Source organism: Desmodus rotundus, chromosome 5 (genome assembly GCF_022682495.2).
Source record: "Desmodus rotundus isolate HL8 chromosome 5, HLdesRot8A.1, whole genome shotgun sequence".
Lineage (NCBI taxonomy): Eukaryota > Metazoa > Chordata > Mammalia > Chiroptera > Phyllostomidae > Desmodus > Desmodus rotundus.
Genome location: NC_071391.1, coordinates 71573492 through 71594560, shown reverse-complemented (window position 1 = coordinate 71594560; position 21069 = coordinate 71573492). Strand labels below are relative to the sequence as shown.

The 21069-nt window shown below is 46.4% G+C and overlaps 1 protein-coding gene across 1 annotated transcript; it reads right to left on the bottom strand.

Moving 5' to 3' along the window:
- Positions 1-8444: 8444 nt before the first annotated feature.
- Positions 8445-20768, bottom strand: GPR83 (G protein-coupled receptor 83). Its single transcript, XM_024574645.3, has 4 exons — positions 20345-20768; positions 15869-15994; positions 13515-13648; positions 8445-11147 (listed from the first exon to the last, which is right to left on the bottom strand). The coding sequence occupies exons 1-4, from the start codon at positions 20726-20728 to the stop codon at positions 10523-10525; spliced, it is 1269 nt and encodes a 422-aa protein (XP_024430413.2). The 5' UTR covers positions 20729-20768; the 3' UTR covers positions 8445-10522.
- Between the last annotated feature and the right edge of the window lie 301 nt (positions 20769-21069).

The following is a 21069-nucleotide window of genomic DNA, read 5'->3' as shown; positions in this document are numbered from 1 at the left end:
TGACATATATTCACCAAACTACATATACTGAACTTTCATTATTTGACCTTCAAAAGAAGGAAACAACAAGCTGTTAGGTCTCACTGACGCAAGACAGCAGATCCCTGATATTTTCAAGGGGTAATCCCAAGGCTTTGGCAGATCCTTCAGAATGATACACAGGAAAATGTTCATGCTACCACCTAAGTGCCCTCCAAATTACATTTTAGCCAAAAGTCATATGTTTCCTATATTCAACCTCACAATCTAAGTTAATTAAGTTTTCATTTTTCACTCAAGTTTTATCTTCTACTTATTAGACAAATTAGGTCTCACTCGACACTTACTGAAAGTGCCTAAAATTCTCTTTACATTTTTTTCTGTATGAATTGGTCCTGTTCACATTAAAAACTTAAATCCTTCCTAATATGCCCCTCTTTTGACATAACCTGAACCTCTACTCTCTGGACAATCACAGTTACTTCCTCTTAGAAGTAAGTGTAGAAAGCTACTTTAGTCATTTTTCATAGAGTGTAATCAAAATAAGTGGTATAAATGTAATAGAACAAGAAAAGGGAGTTTTATCAAATTATTTATGATACTTGTTATGAACAGAATTGTGTGCCCCCACCCCTACCAATTCATATTGTTGAAGCCCCAACCCCCAACAGGAATATATTTGGATATAACACCTTTAGGGAGGCAATTAAGGTCAAATGAGGTCATAAAGGTTAAGCCCTAATGCAATAGGACTTGCATCCTTATAAGAAGAAAAGGCATCAAAGAACTATCTGCCCCCTCTATCCCTACCTGCTGCATACAGAAGAATGGCCACGTACCAGGAAGAGAAGCCTCACTAGAAACCAACCCCGATGGCTGGTTTGAGCTTAGACTTATAGCCTCCAGAACCATCAGAAAATAAACGTCTATTGTTTAATCTGTAGTATTTTGTTATGGCCAAGCTAGCGGACTAACATGATACCTCTCTACTTGGATTTTAAATGATTGGTAACCAACAAAAGTAGGAAGTGCTGAGGGCCTGGGAAAGAGTCCAGGAGAAGAAAGGAAGTAGGGGATTATGAGTTAATTACCCATGTTTTAAGCCAAGGAATCTATATTCAAGAAAGGGGAATTTTTTTCTTAGTAATTTTATATTTTTCAGTTAAGAAAGGGCAATTTTAAATATAATATTTAAAGTTAGAGAGGTGAACTATTTAGGCATGCTTTGACTTCCATTAATGAGAAATCTGACAATTGTGGAAGGAAGAACTGGCCACCTCACCCCACCAACCCCCATAGCATGCAGTGTCGGGGGAAGCAGCTGCTGACATGGTTCAGAAATACCCATTGTCAGAGCCAACTTCACTGCAATTCTCTTGGCCTTTTCTTTATGCTCACACGTTGGATGTTGCAGCTCTAGCCATTAAATCCTCATTCCAGACAAGAATAAGAAGTAAGAGAGAAAGGATAGCACCAGCAACCCAGCTTATACTTTTAGCACAAACCATAATGTGGTCACCCTTAGCTGCAAGGGAGACAGGATTAGGAATGGGTATTACATTAATCCTACCTACTTTACATGTTTGTCACTCAAATGGGTAAAAGTAGCTGCCTTTAAAGTGTGAGACAATGGATAAAGGTAATTAGTCCAAAGACTTGTTTTTATTTTGATATTTTCCATGTTCAATAATCTTTAAAACTTTAAAAATAATATTGAAAAACTTGGAAAGATGAAAAAAATTCATGCCTCAGGTTTGTCAATTACTACACATCACAGACTTCTGCTACCCTTAGTGCATTGTTAAAGCCACAAATTTAAATCAGTGACTGCCAAGAATCTACTTGATGTAGGGTTTCCTGGTATAGGCCAGGGAGGCTCCAAATTCATTTAGCATCCCCAAGAGTATCAAAGCCAGGTATTTAAACCACCCTTTAAGTCCACCTTCTCCTTGAGCTATCTACTTCAGGCCTCAAAAGATGGCTACCAGGTAACTCTTGGGAAGACCCAGAGCTGCACAGAATAGTGGTGGAATGTATGACCACTGGGACTAGAAAGTTGGGTCTGACATCCAGTACCAACTTCTTACCAATTGTGTGAACTTGGAAGAGTTACATCAGTCTCACTTCTCTGAGCTTCTATGTCCTCACTTACAAAAGAGATAGTAATGCTTCATAGTAATAGTTTGCACTGAGAATTCACTACACTATTTCTAGCACTTAGAATGCCTGGATCAATAAGTATCTATTAAATCTTTTCTGAATGTTTTCATTTATCTATAAAATTACAATTTTCTTTGGAGTACTCATAATGTCTAAAATGTACACCTCATTTTTGGTGTATGGTGAGTCTTAAGTGAGCTTTTAATCAATGAAATTGCATATCGTGTCTCAAGTGGTTAACGCATAATAGAAACTAGATTTTAAAAAATATTTTAAGAAATCCTTATGCAAAATGAATTATTGGAATTTTGTTCAACATGTATGACTGGGCTGATGTAGGACGCTCCGTGAAAAATGTAAATTCCATTGACAAGGAGTACACTAACAGTGAGTAGGAGTTGATATCAGAATGCCCATGGGGACATCAGGATTGAATACACATGTCCAATGCTGAGGTTAGACTGCCTCTGTGAATACAAAGCCCACTTTCATGGGAGATGGAGGGTGGGGAGTCGGGGCTGCACCTGCCTAAAGTGGGAAGCCTATAAGCAGCTGTTCTATCTGACTGAATGGTGGAAGTGGAACTAGAATACTGACTGGCCTGGGGAAGTGATATGGAAGCCTCCCACTTATCCTGGACCCACAAGAAATTAGAAATCTAAGCCAACTCTGTATTTGGATGTGGGGCCAAATTCATACTTCTAATTGGGTATGGAAAGCCTAAGTCAAGAAACTACCTTCAAAACTCATTGAATGGTGATGGCAGAATAGCTTGGTCAGATTAATCTTTCTGTACTTACAACTAATAATCTAGAAAAAATATCTTACAGCAACTATATGAAGGCACGGGAAAGGGACAAAAAGCATGCGGGAATTGGATAAGAGTTCACTCTTAAAATACATTACAATTCGTGTGATTTGAGAACCTGAGGCTTGTCTGCAGACATTTCACAATATGCATGAGGCTCAAGGTGCCCAAAAGCCAGTGCTTGTGAAGTGATTGGGAAGTTAGGGGACAAATCGTAGAGGAGATGATGCTGCAGAAGGGGTGAACCACAAAGTCTTAATATAAATGGAGCTAAAATCCTTCCCAGACCACTGACCTACATATGTGTTTTGAAGACCCCAGAGGACCCACCTAATAAATAGCAGGTGGAAGTTGAGGAAATCGAAAACAATTTCAGCTGCTGCCCACCACAGGCAATATCAGGGTCAATTGCCTCCTAGACCAAAACAAACAAAAAACAAACAAAAGATCCTTCCAAACAAACACTTAATCAGAGAAATATAAAAATCCAGAGTGTCTTCATCACACCATTATAATATTAATCAATTAAAAATCACCAGACAGGCAAAAAGAAAAAAATATATGACCCATACTCTGGAGAAAAATCAACCAATAGAAAACAATTCTAAAATAACCTAGATGTTGAAATAGGTAGACAAGGAACTTTAAAGCAGCCACTAATATAACCATTCAAATATTTTACAGGAAAATATACTCATAGTGAATGAACAGATTGATAATCTCAGTAAAAAAGTAGAAATTATAAAAAACAATCAGACACGGGAAGGATGGGCTGTCTGTGGTGGCAGAGAAAGTTCAGACAATTACTCTTGAAGATAAAAAGCATAAAAATGGGACAAAAGTATTTAAAACAACTTCTTCTTTGTGGAAAATCATGTCCAGAGAATGAGAAGACAAACCACAAACTTGGAGGAAATATTTGTGAAAGACACATCTTGATGAAGGAGTGTTAAAAAGAACTCCTAAAACTCAACACTAAGAAAACAAACCCAATTGAAAAATGGACCAAAGACCTTAACAGACACCTAACCAAAGAAGAAACACAGATGGCAAATCAGCATATGAAAAGACACTCCCTATTATTTGTCATCACGAAAATGCAAATTCAAACGAGTTGCCACTACACACCTATTAGAATGTCCAAAATTTGGAACCAATTGAAAATTGTAAAACTAAACAATACGTGCAAAATCCATGCTCACCACTTCTACTCACTGTTGTACAGGAAAATCTAGTTTGTACAATAAAACAAAGAAAAGATATGTAAGTCATATGTATTAGATAGAAGAAAACTTGTCTTTATTTACAGATGACATGACCATGTGCACAGACAATCCTAAGGAATCCACCAAAAAATCTAGGACCATGTCTGATTTAGTATGATTGTAGGATAAGAGCTCAACATAAAGTTTTTATATACAAGGGGGGGGATTCCAAAAATACCAGAAATTACTTATAAAAAAGTGTATACTTATTCTTACATGTTTAAAACTGTCACCTTCAAAGTACTCTCCATTTGATGCAATACAGCTATCAAGATGTTTTTTCCACTGCTCGAAACAGTTCTTGAACTCATCAATTTTGATGCCTTTTAGGGCTTCTGCTGTTTTTTGTTTCAGCTCTTCCACATTGGCAAAACATTTCCCTTTGAGGACTTTTTCATCCAGGGAAACAAACAAACAAAATGTTGTTTGAGGCAAGATCAGGTGAATAGGGAGGGTGGGGCATGGGCTTCATGCCAGTTTTGGGTCATAAACTACTGAACAATCAGCAAGGTGTGGGCAGGTGCACTCATAAATCACCCATCCCGAAATGGGCAAATGCACTGAAAGAGTCTTAAAACAAATTCACTGAAGCCAAACGCAGCCTCTTACAACAACACCAGCTAGTCCACTATCACAGATGGTTTCTTAGAACACCCACCTAGCAGGGGAAGCCTGTACTACAAGGGGCCCATGCTCCAGAAGATAATTCTGGTTTTTGAGGGGTAGATAGATAGAGGATATAGATAAGTAGATCATAGATATATAGATGATATAGATATAGAGATGATGATAGAGATAGAGATAGAGATAGAGATATAGGTATAGATGATCTTGGATCTATAAGAAGGAATGAGAAGTCCCGGACTCATAGCCAAATAAATGCTCTTTGGATCTGCCAGAGGTAAGGAACTTCAATAAAACAGAAATTTAGGTGAGAAAAAGCACTTCAGCAAAACTTCACATAATAAGGAAAAGTAGAGATTACAGTTTCCCTGAGAGGAAAATCAAACCTCTAGCTGACAAAATTGCTTTCTGAAGAGCAGAGCTAGACAGCTCTTCTTTTGAAGTGGCCATGTCTGGGTTGACTGCCTACACTCTGCCAAGCATAGTCTCCAAACCCCAGCCAAACCCCTCCAAACTCCAGCATCTAGTATTTGTTACATGGGACGTTAGAGTCGGATCCTTCTGGTTTCAGTTTCACTAAGGGACCAATTCTTTGATTATCAGCTGGACACCACAGTGAACATGAAACAGACCTCAAACCACACCTTCTTTTCTTTTTAAAAAAAGTTTTTAAATCCTCATTCGAGGGTATGTTTATTGATTTGAGAGAGGAAGGGAGGGAAGGAGGAAGACAGAGAGAGAGAGAGAGAGGGAAAGGGAAGAGAAACATCACTCTGAGGGAGAAACATCCACCAGTTGCCTCCTGTGTGTGCCCTGACCGGGATGGAACCCACAACCTTTTGTTGTACAGGATGAACCTCCAACCAACTGCACCACTTGGCCAGGGCAATACATTCTTTTCTTGTAAATTCAAGGTAAATCAAGCATATAGGGAGGGCTTGGATTTGAAGGAGAGAAATTTATGGGAAAAATTCTTTGGAGAGAGCTGGTTGCCTATTGGTACCCCCGTCCCCATTTAGATAAGAAGTGTGAGGTTCTATACTCTTCATCTCAAACCTAATGAAGGAGCTTCCTTGAGAGCTTGATATGTGTCCTCTGGGTCCTGGGGACACTGTGGACAGGTCTGATTGGCTCTAGAGGAGCCTCAGGAGACCCGATGACTAAACGCAATTATGGTGTCCTGGATGGGATTCTGTTAACATCAAGCACTCTGCCTCCATGAAGCAGCAGACAGCTTGTTCTCAGCAAGAGAGGCAACAAACCTCAGAAAGGGACTGAACCCCAGGGCTTTCTCACATTAAACACCACTGTTGTTTTGTTTTGTTTTTCAAAGTGCATCCAGCATTGCATGTACCTTATTTGCTCCTTCCCTAACCACTCCTTGAAATGAGAGAGAGAGGTGGGGTGGAAGATGGGGGACAAGCACACAGAGATGCCAAAGCAAGATGCTGATGACATGATCCCACAGCAGCAGAAGCATCTTCTACCACCTTCAAGCAACCTTGTAATACAGTGGTTGCTCAAGACCTAGCCTTCCCAGTTTCCCACCAGCCCACTCTGGCAGAGCTCCCATTTCACTGGAGCCCAGAGCCTGCACTGTGGCTCAGAGGCCCCGGAGGCACATCACAACCAGCCTGGAGCACTGCGGGTTAGCTGAGGTCTGCCTGTGCTATCTGAGAACCCCGAGGCCCGGGCTGGCTGAGACAGCTGTACTGTTTGCCTTGGCAGCCTGCCATAGGCAGGCAAGCAGGGCACCAGCAATCTGGGAGTCACTTAGGGCTTGTTTGGAAGTCACTTTTCACCAGAACTGAGCTCACAAGGCAGTGTGGGGTCCTGCCTGTATTAGAACCAAGGCCTCATTGGCCACAGAGCTGCAGGGGACCTTGGAAAAGTCAAACACTTCCCAAAGCATGTAACTCAAGCACTGGTTCTTAGGACAGTTAACAGGTTTTATCCAAAAAGTGTCTCATAATCAAGGAAATACATAAAACATTGGATTCAAAACATATTAAGATTCTTTACTATATGCCCTGTCAGAACCTAATCTCCAAAGAGTAGCATTTTCCCAATTTTGCTGTGTGATTGTTAGCTGAGCCTTGGTTTCCTTATCTGCAGTGTAGAAATAATAATGTCCACCTTGCAGAATTGCTATAAAGGTGAATGAGATCATAAGCTCACAAACATTCAGTACTGTATTGTCGGGGGGCTTTAACACAGCCCCCCAGTCTGCCTAGGATGAAGAATAAGTCTACCAAGACATTATCTGCTTGGGGAGGAGAGGTGGCCACTTCTCTCAAAGGAGAAGGGCCCAGAGCCTCTCTCTCCAGGGGCTTTTATTAGGTTCATTCGCATAGGAATACAGATAAAGCTCATCAATCATTGTCAGCCAGTAAGGGTTAAACAATACAAGATTTACAGAGAACTTTGAGGGCTTATTCTGAGTTACAGCCAATTAGTTAGAGGGCTATAAAACTTAGGCTCCAGACTCATCTCAGGTCTGGACCCTTATCTTTTAAACTGAGGGTACAAATTAAGTAGGTTTCACAGGAATGTATGTATTTTTCTTAGGCCTGATTCCCCAGGGAATCCGCCCCTCCCAGCACAGGACTGCACTGCCCTCTGTTATTGCTTCAGGTTTAAGTCAGGCAAGGGAAGTAAGGCAGCCAAGAGATTAGGAGACTTCTTGCAGACAGAATGAGGACTCAGGCTATTTCAAAGCCGAGGGGCGAGGGTCCATCATCCCCTTTTTCCACAGCCCCCCGAGTCCTTCCCTGCGAGTTTATTCCTGGTGACCAGAGCCTGTCTTAGGTTGATCCTCCCTTGAGGATTCTTACCTGTCATTGGCTAACTGGCCAAGCTCAGGGCCAAGCAGGGTGAAGTGAGCAGAGGTGGCACAGCTGCCAGGGAGATAAGCTTTGTCTCCTTAGTGGCTTATGGTCCCAACTCTGACTCAGCCTTAACCATGGGGGGTTACAGCCTCTGAGACCAGGCAGGGTGGTTCCCAAAACTGTATCTCACATAGTAGGTGTTTGCAAATCTCAGTTCCCTTCTTCTTCTCCTCTGCTTTTAATTTTTCTTTCAAATTTTCTCTGAGGCTCAGTAAATTACTCCTATGTACAACCTCCTGTGAAATTATTTAAAAATGGCATCAGGGTAATTATGTACGCAATGAAGGCTCCTACCCACCTCATCGGGCAGGACAGGGGTCCCCAGACCCCATGGGGCAGACACCCTGGTAAACACAGGAATGTGGTACACACCGCACACTGCTGGTGGGAGACCTGCTCTCGAGGCTTGAGTGGCAGCTTCACCTCCTCCAGAATCACTGAGGGACAGATGGAGCCTCAGTTGAAATACACAGCACAGATTCCTAATCACGAGATAGTGGACTTGGCAGCCAGCTCAGTGGAAGAAAGACCACACTAAGAGTCCGAGGTCTTCAGATGGCTCTTCGCCGTCTCAGTGTCTGTGCTGCCTCATGCACAGCTGTAACATGCAGGGGTGTGGGCAGGGGCTCCCCATGCTCTCTTCTCTGACCTGTGTGGATCCCCCCTCTAAAGGTTACTGACTGTGGCCTAATCACACGTCTGAAAAGCACAGTCCACACACCCAAAATGATTTTATTGGGACTGGAGCAATTTACAATAAAGTACTCATTACAGCACATTGGAAAGACTCAAAAATTTTTTACAAAATTCACGTTCACAAATACAAATCGCTTTTTTGCTCTGAGGGGACTTACGGAGGGGTCAGACAAGGTACAGGCAGGAGACAGACCTAATGGGCCTGCAATGAGTCCTTCCTCAGAAAAGGCTTCTCTGTGACTCGGCCATATTTCTAGACACTCTCAGAGAGAGGGGGCAAAGTTAATTGACATTGTGTCTCTGCTTCCTGTTCTCTTCTTGGTTCACAGAGTTTCTATGGCAGCATTAAGGTAAGATTCTTGACACTACAGAGACAACAGGCACAGCCAAGGGAGCCATTTGGGCAGAAAAGTCCATCTGGGGATCCCTACGGGCTCAGAAAGCTCTCTCTGCTCTATGAAAGTCACTTTTTACCACTGTTCAGAAGATGATTTTTCAAACTTTATATCCTGAACTTTCCAAACATCCTCATAAATAGAAAAGTATAACAAAACCTCATGGTTCACTATAGGGAAGCAAGTGATATGACCAAACTCAGTGTCCATTAGCCACGAGATCTAAGTGAACCTTGAACAAACCCCTTCTCCCCAAACCTTGGTTTTCCACTCAGCTCCATATCCATGCTTTGCTCCCTGGATCTGTCTGGTGCTAGAAAGAAACCTAAAACCAGTGACAGTGGCAATTGGGAAGGGTTGGTGAATCAAGATCCATTCTGCCTGACACATCTCTCTTCTGCATGACAGTCACTCAGGACCAGATGGCAGGTGATGAAAATAGTCTCTGGAATGAGATTTCACTGGCAAGTTGAGTCCTTAAGGATTATCAGGATGCCACAGGTTTCTGTAAGTGACGTGTGACCTGCCAGGATGACGCGGACAATGAAGAAGGCTTATTATTCAGACGACACAGAGAAATGGCCTGTGTAGACAGGCTGGGGGACGAGGTGTCTAAAAATATGATTTCCAGCATGTTGAAGGCCTGCTCCCCCATCGCCTGTGAAAGCAGGGCAATGTTTCCCACCCCTTGCTCTGTGTGATTGCAGGAGAAAAGGACATACACCTCTCGGATGAATTTTGTTCCCCGACTCATCAGGATGGCTGCCATCTGAGAAGAGGTAATTCAGCCAGGCCCCTCACCACTGACCACAAGATGAGGGCAGTCCATCCACTCCATGACAGTCTTCTCCTTGGGTTCCTCTCCTACCTTTTCTCACTCTTCTGGTGGACACTATTCCTGGGAGAGTCACTCCGGAGTTCTCTGCTATGCCCCTGTATCTCTGCATGGAAAAAGTGTAATTCACAATGAAATGAGAAGTGCATACACGAAAGAAAATTTGCAAGTAAATCCACAGCTAACAACTATCACAAGTTGGTGGGAGAAGGGGATGATTTTTATTTTCTTCTTTGTGCTTTTCTGAATCTTCCAAAGTTTTAATAATCATTTTTCTTTTCTGTTCTTTTTTTTTTTTAAAGAACCAAATTGGTCCTTCTTGTCACGTATCAGGACAAGTCACAACAGAATTGTGATTCATCCTGGTCCAACGACTTCAGAAAGTGAGGCGTAAAAGCCTCCATACTAGCTCTGGCTCCCTAACCTTGCACTGGCCAATGAACCTGCTTCAAACACAGCTCTGTGCATCTGGGTCAGCCACACCCAAAGTACAGCTCAGGTGTCCTTTATTGGATGCTCAGTGGTAGGGAGGGTGGCGAAGCAGCTGCCTGACTCAGCCTCTGTCTGTGCTGAAGTTGTCTTGTTCTCTGGCTCACAGAACCAGGCTGATATGCCTCATAACGTTTCTGAGACAGGAATTCATAAACATGTGTCTCATTGGTAGGTGCCTTTTAGTTTTTACATCGAACATGGCTTAGGAAGCTAAGCTGTTTCCCAAGAACTCAAGAGTCCTAGAGCTTCTGCAGGAACCTGTTTCCAGCATGATGAAGGGCATTTATGAAAGGACAAGCTCTTTTCCAAGCCCCGCTTTCAGGCCCTTTCCCAGTCTCCACTGGAGACAGAGCCCTGCCCCTGCCTCTTCCCACCCATCTCTAACTCATCACCACAATGGGTTCCACAGACGACAGGTCTGTCTTCCCCGACTGCAGTTGAGGGGAGAGCAGGAGGCCGTTGACTACTGGAGACCTCCAGCCATTGCCCTTCTCCATCCAAGCCACCCTGAAGGAAGGGACTGGGGAGGGTGGCTGCTCTTCCTGAGGCTTGGGCAGCCTCTGGCACATGCTCAGTAATGCCTTAAGCTCCACCCTGAAGTTCTCATTAAGCCAGCAGTAGATGAAGGGGTTGTAGCAGGTGCTACTCATGGCAAACCAATGGAAGGTGAAGTAAAGGGCATTGTTGGTATGGATGACCTTGCTGGACAGGAGAAGGACATAGCAGTTGAGGGGGAACCAGCAGAGGGCAAAAAGGACCACCACCAGCATCAGCATCTTGATGGTCTTCTTCTTCTTGCGCCGCAGAGCCAGGTACTGCTCTGTGGTCACGTCGCCAATCGTGTTGCACAGCCATAGCTTCTTGGCCACACGGGCGTAGGCCACAGAGATGATGAGGAGGGGTAGGATGTAGAGCAGGATGAAGGTGGCCAAGTCCAGGTACTTCCAGAAGAGGTCAGCTGGCTCAGGGAAGTCTGGCAGGCATAGGGAGCGGACAATGTCCTCACTGGGGGCAAAGAGGGAGAGAGACAGAGACACAGACACAGAGATACCGAGAGAGAGAAGGAGGGGCTGCAATTAATCTGGGAAGGCCTCAGCCCCAGAAGCACTAGCCTCCCCTCCACTGGGCTTCTGGTACATCTGTTACAGCACTTTTGATGCTGCAGCCTAATTATCTGATTACATTTCTGGTCATCCCACTAGGCTTTCTGGCTTTCCCACTAGGCTGGGAGTTCTATAAAGAGAGGGAATAGACCTGGATCTCTCTGTGTCCCCTTAACATTGTATTATTCCTAGCCCATAATAGAGACCCAGAAAATATCTGTTCATTAAATGAATGCAACAGGGGTGTTCTTCCTGTTAGAACTAACTCATCCTGGGAGCACACTGTATTCAGGAATTCCCCACTGAACCACCTATTCCCATTGCAGAGGGGAACTAAGGAATGCGCCAAAGTGCATGATGGATCTTGATAATGGGAGTAGCAACACCGGAATAACATGCTTATTTTCTATGCAATCTACCTAGTCTTCTTCAAGCTTTTTAGGAATCTTCATGTGGGTTGGAAAACCCAGAGCTGGTGTGTTAAGAATATGTAGATTATGACCTGCTGAATGAGGAGGCACAAGCCACCCACATGGGGCAGCAGGAAGCTCCCTTGGTCTCCAGGCTCCCATCTTGGGGAACTCAAAAAACCCTGGGGCCATTTTAAAGGCACCATTTCAATACATTCACACAAAGGAAGTAAAGTCAAAGACTTAGGACTTACAAATCCCAGAACAGGGATGCCCTGAGCTGGGGGAAGGGTAGTCCTCCCTCCCAGGTCATCAGCCAGCAGGAGACAGAGAGCAGGGCAGTAAGCACCTATTACAAGGGGTGGAGGCAGCAGTCACTCATTTTTTGCAGGCTCACCTCTGGGGGGTCATTTTAAAGGGTGCCCAGGAAAAGCAGTGCAGGAGCTCATGGTGGGATCCTCAGCTCCAGTCCTTATCTAAATGTCCAGACTCAGTGTGAACAGGTTTGCAGACTGTAAAACACCTAGGCAGCAACTCAAAATGGTTGTTTTCTCATCACACCACATGCATGTTGCTCTTGTGGTAGTGATGATGGGCATCACTAGTGAAAGAAAGAGAGAACTCTCCTTGCTTTCATTAGCAGAAAAAAATAGCCCTCCATGTGTGCAGGCAGATGGGGAGTCCGAGGGCTGGCGGGTTTGGGTGTGTGACTCATCCCTGCATCCTAGAATTCGGGAGGGAGCCTTTTAGGTGAGTTGAAATCAGCCTTCGGAGTTTTTTCTCTTGGCCCTGCTTGTGTCACAGGAGAATGTGTGTTTGTTTCAGGTGGGGCAGCGTGTGGCCACTGGGGGACACACCAGCAGTGCCCTCAGACCCCCATTACCTGTCTAGAGTGCTAGGCCCAGAGCTCCTGCCTGACCTCCCCAAAATAGCTGGTACCTGTGACCTTCTTAGGTGCCTAGGACTACCCTAGGGCTGCTGAAGACACTTCCCACAGATCCACTAGGAGCCCGACGTAGCATTTTTTCCAAGGGAGGCCTGGAAACGAAAGCACAGCTCCAGCTGCCTCAAGGCTGGCAAACTCTGTCACCCGAGCTCCCTGGGGAGCAGGCCGCAGCTTCCTCCCAAATCGCACCCTACCTGAAGTTCTACCACTTCCTTGTCCTGCCTCCCTACTCCCTTACCCATTACTCCTGGAGGCACTTCCTTTAAAAATCATAGGCACAATGGCCTCCCTTTATCTCAGGGTTTTTTTTCTAAGGAACCTCATCTAAAACTACTATGAACTGACAAAAATCACTCCAAGCTCATTCATTCATTCAGTAAATATGGGTTAAGGGCTTGTTATGTGGGGACAGGTAAGTTATATGCTACAGATACCAAGGTAGCAAAATCAGAAATGGGGCCACCTCTCCCCAACCTTACAATCCAGTGGGAGCATCTGCCTTTATAAACGAGTAGCACACACTAGTGCTTACATTTAAAAAACTGAGTGCTTTGAAAGAAATTCTCATTCTGAGAGAGTGTGTGAGAAAGAAACCTGAATGGGAGGTAGAGCATCCTGCCTCAGACACATAGATACATATTTTGTTTGTAGGTTGTACAAGAGAATTTAAAGAACCCCACTTAAACAAGGCCTGGTGATTTCAGAGCTCAGTCTGTGGGAGTATGTGCTCCCTGTGATAGTAGCTGATCAATACTGCCTTAGCCTTGAAGACCAACAGGACAGGGAATAAGGAAGGAGCTAAAGTTGGTAAGAAGGAAAGATGAGAAAAAGCAGAAAAAGTGAAGGGGAGAGATTGAGAGAGGCAGGCTCCCCTCTGCCGAAGTCCTCTGAGTCCCCAGGCTGTTAATCTCACCTGTACTTGAAGGTAAATAATTTCTGGCAGATAGCATGTGGGAGTGAGAAGAAGGTAGCCAAGGTCCAGATGACTGCGATACAGATGACACCTTTGGTGATGGAGATCCGGGGTTTTAACGGATGCATAATGACCTGGAAAACAAGCAAACTGCACCACTGGCTGAAGAAGTTTTGAATCAAATGAGAAATCCAGATGACATGTCACAATAAAGCATATAAATCCTATTTATAAGGAAAAGCACCCATTAATTTATTATTGAGCCCCTGAGCTACACCATCCCACAGCCCACCTCCAAGGGTGGGAAGGTGACATCTGGATTCAGATACCCCGGGCAGCCCAAATGCCAACTGAAGGTCCTAAGTGGCAGGACCAGGGTGCAGTTGAGGGGGTGAGGAGGGACAAAGGGCGGGGTCTGCTTTCAGGACACCCGCAGCCCCACAGCAAGGCTGGCAGAGGACCAGCCCTGGCCAGCCTCCACCTCCAGATCTGATATCATCTCCCCGGGATTCTAGACCCCTTAGGTTACAAAGGGCTCCAAAAGGGTCTGAGGGTGACACTCAGGGAGGGGAGACTCTCACCACTGATCATGGGGAGCTGACATTTATTGGGGGGTTCACAGCACTGTTTATGAAAGCCATTACCAAAATTGCAGGGGACCCCAGCTTTCCCAGGCCTATAATAAAGCCAATGTTATAAGCTTCAGGCTGAAAATCATCTTGGAACTGTATGCCAACTGATTGTTGTAAAAGTTTTTAAAAAACAGGAATTTAACTGCATCCTCACGTTAAGATTAGAATCACTATGTCTTGAATAGGCAGTTTGGGACAGGTGAGTCCAGGGTTAAGGGCAGAGGTCATAAAGAGCTGTCACCACCTCAGGACCCCATCCCCAAAACACACTGGATATTCATCATGGGTCCTCCCAAATTTTTCTCCAAATTTTTTAAGGTTTTACAGGAGGAAGTAACTAGGCTTTAGAAATGGCCCAGCACCACTCTGGACTTTGCCGTCTTTGCCCCTCACACTCCTTTGCTGTTCAGGTCGCCGAAAGGAGTGGAAGCCTGGGTCAGAGGCCCCAGACTCTGATCAAAGACTCCACTGGCTTTGGGATGGGGCCCCATGTTCGGGTACATGTCACAGCCACATGGTCAGTGTGTGTAAGACTTCCCCCTGTTCCTCAAACCCACCTTTACAAAGGTCAACTCTCAGTTAGCTGTGTTCATGAGTAAGCATAGGCCAGGCAAAGGCAGTCCAGAGTCCTTCTGGATGAATTAGGGGAGAAGGTTAAGAAAAGGCAGGAAACATCTGTGTGCAAACATTTGCACCACAGCATCTGCAATATAAATGCCAAAATGATGGCACTGCAGGGGCAAAGAGTCGTAAAAGTTTGCCAAGTCCAGTTCCCTATCAGACACATGAATGGCCTCTAAAATACCCTATCAGACCTTGCGTGAATATGACGTAAAACTCATTGCCTCCCCAGGCAGCTTTGTGCACCTTCAAACACTTCTTTTAGAAAACTCTCCCTCATGTTAAGCTGCATCTCCGAATCTGCATCTTGAAGCCTCCTGTCTTTTGGTCCTTGTGGCACATCTTGGAGCTGCTCAGAATAAATTCTCTCTCTTTGTCCTGGTGGCCCTTATGATATTGGCCTTGTAGGTGTCCTTGAGTCTTCTCAGAGCAGGATGAACTAGTGACAAGGGCATGGGCTTGGAGCCCAACAGACCTCAGTCCTAACCCTAGCTCCAACATTCGCCAGGCATGAGATCTTGGAAAATGTTACGTACGCACTTTTCTGAGCCTTCATTCCTTGATTCAGCAGAGACCCAAGTGTACAGCCTGAGTCCCCTGAATTAGTGTAAGACACCTGCCATTGAGCCGTGCTCTTCTGGGATGGACACTCACAGGTCCTCTTCAGTTCCCTTAACCACATCCCCCCATGCATGTCTGATGGGGCAGGCCTGTCCCACCCCAATGCCTGCTGACCCCCCTGGGTGCCCTAGCTTGTTTTCCTCCTCTGACAGCTTGGGCAATGGAATACCCATCTCTCAGCCAGGAGCCTTGTCTCCAGCCTATAGTTATTTGCTACTCTCTTTTCATCTGTGATTTGCCAGGTTTGCTTATCTACCCATAAAGCATGTTCATTAATTTCTGAGATGCTAGCAACGAGGCCAAGTTTTTGCAGCACCTAGCACAAAGAGATTAATAACCTAATCTAAGCACTCATACTGGCCAATGAGACAAATGCATTCATTGGAAAATAGGCTAAAATATGGTCTTAAGGGCCCCACACCCCTCTGGACGACCAAGGCAGAGAGAGAAGGACAGGGCATTTGGGGCAGGTACCCTCACCTGGTGGCGGTTCACGGCAATGGCTGTCAGTGTCAGTACTGAGACGTGCAGGGAGCAATACTGGGCGAAACGGCTGACATGGCACATGCCCTTCCCGAAGACCCATGTGCTGTTCACAAAGCGGACCTGGAAGCAAACCCGCTGAGGTGAGGAGACAGACAGGCCTTGACCCTGACAGCCCCCACCCCAACCCCGTGGTCTCTGTAGAACCTGCCTCGAAGGCGTGTTCCAGCCCCTCCCCCTTCCACTCTTCACAACTGAACTGAGGGTCACACATGACTTTTTCTAGCATGACTCATTGTCAATTACTCAATTGAACAAACTCTAATCATGTGGCTGGGTCCAGGCACTGTTAGGTGCCAGGAGAGCGTGGAAAAGACATGGACTTTGGCTTCAGTTCCAAGGTCATTCCCCTAGTGAAGTCGGCCATCGTCTCTCGCTTGGATCATTACAGCCTCATCTCAGCTTTCCTCATCCCCCAGTCTTGTCCCCTTGTAACTCAGCCTTCCAGCCTCTACTAGTTTCTAGTTGTGTGACCTTGAGCAAGGTATGTAATCTCTCTGAACTTAATTTTCCTCATTTATAAAAAAAATTAAAGCTTAAAAATCTCTACCTTGTAGGCTTATGTAAGGATTCAGTGTTTTAAAAGTCTATAAAGGGTGAGACACATGTTTGGCAGATTGCTAGAAAGATATTAGAAATGAATAGTAACTTTTTAAATAAAATTTTAAAAAATAACCTGGCTGGTGTGGCTCAGTGGATTGAGTACTGGCCTGCAAACCGAAGGGTCACAGGTTCATTTCCCAGTCAGGGAAACATCTGGGTTGCGGGCCAGGTTGCCCCAGTAGGGGGCGCATGAGAGGCAACCACACTTTGATGTTTCTCTCTCTCTTCTTCCCTCCCTTCTCCTCTCTCACAAATAAATAAATAAAATTTAAAAAAGAAATAAATAGTAGCTATTTTTATGGCAATAATAAACTAATTCTTGGCCCATATGAGTTCAGAATAATGGGGAAGACACAGATGAAAAGTCACAGCACTGAACTCGGGCTATGTTCTCAAATGCTGGCTAAGCAGGCCTTGCAATACATCGTCTCAGAAGTAGAGCCAGAGGCCTGAAGATGTGTGGGCAGGGGCAGAGGCAGGGGCAAATGCGGGGTGGTGGGGAAGAAAGAGAAGACAAGCCCTCCAGGGCAGTGTAAGGCTTTAGGGGCAGGTCTAGGCCTCATCGCACACCATCCAGGGCTATTTGCTCACTCAGTTATGCTTGAGCAGCTCCTGTGAGTAACATGCCATGCCTGAGACAGGTCAAGCATTGATTCTGATAAAGGAGCTTCTATGCGGGGCAAAGGAGGGCTCAAGTACCTTGGATAAAAAACAGAAGGCATTTAATGCCCTATAGAAGACTCAGGCAAAGGGCACTGGGGCCACCAGACAGGGTAGGAGTGGCCAGAGACGGAGAAATGATAGAAAAAAATAGAGCAAGTCAGCCCAAGAGAAGGAATACTGTGTAGTGGTTTACAGCAGAGTATTCGCCACTTATACCTGTCACCTTGGGCAAGACACTTAGGCCCTATGAGTCTCACTTCCCTCACCTATAAAATGGGGCCAACCCGCCAACCCTCTTCGCATGCTTGTCATGAAAATCATAAGTAGGTACAACAGTGCCTAGTCCATAGCACTGCCAACCGTCACTACTGTGACAGGAGACATCTGAGATAAGCTCTAAGGGATACGGAGGGTTTGCACATGCGGAAGAACGAAGCACCACTTGCAACTGAAATCTCGGACCTGGTTGGGGAATTTGGGGTGGAATGGTTTGGGCTGGAGTGTGTGGAAGAGTCAAGAGGGACAAGTCTGGCCAGCTCATGAAACCTGGCCAGCAGATCATGGACTTTATTGTGTTTGGAATAGGCAAGGGCGTGCGACCTGAGGCTTCGGAGCAGCCCAGTAACATTACAGAGCTAGAAATCTTTGCTATGCCTACTCCTCACCTCCCATACTCAATGCATTTGCTGATCATACCTTTCTTAAACCACATTATTACCTTCCTGCTTAGAATCATCATGGCCCTGAGGAGCCAGATGCCTTAAGAGCACCCAGGCCCATTCAGAGCCTGGGCCCAGCCTTCCTTTCTGGCTCCCTTCCCCTCTCCCCTGCCCTGCCGCCTCCTCCACTGTGCTTCCTGCCCCCATTGCTCCAGCTACACTGAGGCACTCAGTGGTCCCTCAACACAACATGAACTTTAATGCCCTTTGTCTTTGTTTTCCCAGGTCCCTCTGTCTGCACGAAACACTCATCTCAACCTGGGAAATTCCTACTCATCCTGGCCTCTGAAATGTCGTGTTGTTTGTAAGGTCTCCTCTGACCTTTGCGTGGGTCTCGGGCAGGTCAAGATGGATGACTACCTCCTCTGGGCTCCACCACACTGTGTATGCCTCTGCCATGGGAACTGTGCATATTGTTCTCCTGATGACCAGAGCTAGGCTTTATGCTGATATAGTGTGTAAAGAGGACAGCAAGAGAGACCAGGGGGGAAGGGTATTGTCATCAACTGGCCTGAAGTCAGGACATCTTATCCAGTGGAGAAGACTGGCTGAAGTTTTAGAAGACCTTCCCCCAACACTTACACTCTCCCTGGTTGCCAGCACCTTGGAATCTCTGGTGGGAGCTTGTATTGGGACAGGTACGTGGGTCAGGTTGAAGGCCACACTGCTTTGGGTGAATCTGGAAATGGGGCTGACTTCTCAGGACCTTGACATCCCCTCTCGCACAGGAGATCCCCCAGGGCAGGGGTTGCCAGCTTTCGGCTGCAACCTGGCCTGGGGTCTGGCCTCCCTCCCCACCCACCCTCATGTCTGTTACATATCTAGCCATGCATCCTGCTACGGGCAGCAGCACAAGGCCATGTCCTGGGACCCTCCAGTGCCCAGCCCGGGTGGCCCAGCCCAAACCCAGCATTGCAGATTGTCAGGTCAGAAGCCAAAAGTGGAGTCAAGGGGAGTCAGAAATGCACTCTCTTGTGCTTCAAGGCATCAGAGGGAGTGGGAGGGAGGGAGGCAAGGGTATTTGGAAGCCCCTTTATCCTGGGCTAGTACCTAGAGGATCCTGAGTGGCCAGGAATCCTTTAGATGTAGGCTGCAAGGAGGACAGAGAAAGCTCATGGTTTGGAGTAGTGGAAGCTTAACATGGTCCAAGAGCGGTGGCTTAGTGGACTTGAGTCGGGGGAAGTAATTCTCATTCTGCTCTGCCAATTTTTAGTCAAGTGACCTTGGACAAGGGATTGAATATCTCTGGACCTTAGTTTCCTCGTCTGCAAAATGTGAATAGTGTTTTCATAAGTGAGGACAAGAGAACGTAGTTTTAAAATGTGACAAAGACAGAGCCACAATGAGATACAAAGAGATATGAAGAGATACTACTTTAGTAATAACTCAAATTCTACAAACTGTTATTCTACATATTGAAAAAGCTCGTGCTACAAAACCATAAGATTTAGCTGTCATCATCATCACTCAGTCAAAGCTCTCATAGTCTCAAATCATCCATGAGCACCCCATTCACAAGTCACAGAGGGACAAAAATGACACTACGAATGCCCAGCAGCCACGGCTCGGGGAGGAGGGTCACCCGCCACCCATGTGCAGATACCCCAGGCCAGCTCCAGCTCTGGGGCCCAATCTCGTCCCCAACACAGACTTCATGCACAGCGTCACTGTCAAAGCACAGAAGAGAAATGCAATGGAAAGAATCGGTCTAGGAAAATGCACGTAAGGTTCCATTAACAATTAGCAATTGTTCGATATTTTAGCTGTGGCAGAAAGCAGCAACCTGCAGGGGGGTGTATTTGATGGACTGCACTCTGGTGAAGGAGGGGCAGGTAACCTAACCAACTCTGCTGACATTTCAAAGGGCTCAGATTTACTGCTCAATTATCAAACAAGCTCATGCACAGTGACATTAAAATTAAATAGGAAATGATCATTCATTCACAACAACTGGCTGCAGACACTAAAATCATTATCCCAATGTCACCAGCTGCAGATGCTCTGGCTTAGAAGGTGGGAGAGAAGGAGAGGGAGGGGGAGGGAAGGGGAAGAGGGAGAGGGGGCACACCAACAAGAAAGGTCAGAGAGAAAGGGAGAAAGGTAAAGAGAGAAACAGAGACAGGCAAACAGAGGCACAGAAAGTCACTGAGAGGAAAAAAAGATGAAGACACAGAGAGACAGAAAAGAGAGATGGAGAGACAGACTGACAAAAAGACAGAAAAACAGGAGTTGAGCAATTAGAGATGAGAGGGCAAGAGAGAAAAGAGACTAAGGGAGCTTAAGGCAGGAAGACAGGCGGGAGAGGGAGAGAGAGCAGAGAAATGAGGAGGGAAGTAGTGGTGGCCCCGTGGAGGGTGGGCAAACAGAGAGGGACGGAGCCAGGAAGGCCCTGAGGGAGAGCGCGGAGCCGGCCCAGCCCCGGCCTTACCAAAGTGAAGGGGGTGTTTAGCAGCGTGATCATTAGGTCGGCGACGGCCAGGTTGACGATGAAGAGGCTAGTTGCAGAGTGCATTCTCTGGTTCTTGAAGATGACATGACAGACCAGGATGTTGCCAAAGAGCGAGAAGATGATGATGAAGGAGTAAGCCACAATGAGCAGGGCTTTCACCGTGGGGTTCTGGGACTCAGCCCCATAGCGCCGCCGGCCCACAAAGTTTTGCCAGTCGGTGAAGGTGTAGTTGTTCCAGAAGAAGTGCGAGGCGTTGGGTGCGGGCAGGGTCGCCTCCAGGCCCAGATCGTCCACCTGGCGTTCGGAGAGCTCCGTGGCTCCCACCAAGGGGAGGAGAAGGAGCAGCACCCAGTGAGGGACCATTTTTCAGGAGCCACCGCACCCAGGGGGCCGTGTGTCTGGGTGTCGTCGTCTGGCTGCCAGCGGGCTCGGGAAAGGGCGCGGGGCTGGGGGGGGGGGGGCGGGGGGGAAGGACCCTAGGCCTCTCAGCGCCTGGGGGGCGCCCTCTCACCGCTGGCCTCCAGCCCTGAATCCACACGCTCCGGGCTGGTGCCGCACTTTTATGTCCCTGCGCCTCCGCCGATTGGGCAGCGCCGCGTCTCTGGCGACGACGGTGACGCGCTCCTGCTCCGCGAGCTCCGTGGCTGCTCCCCCACCCCCAGCGGGCTCCCCCTCGAAGACTAAAACTCCGGCAGAATGTCCAA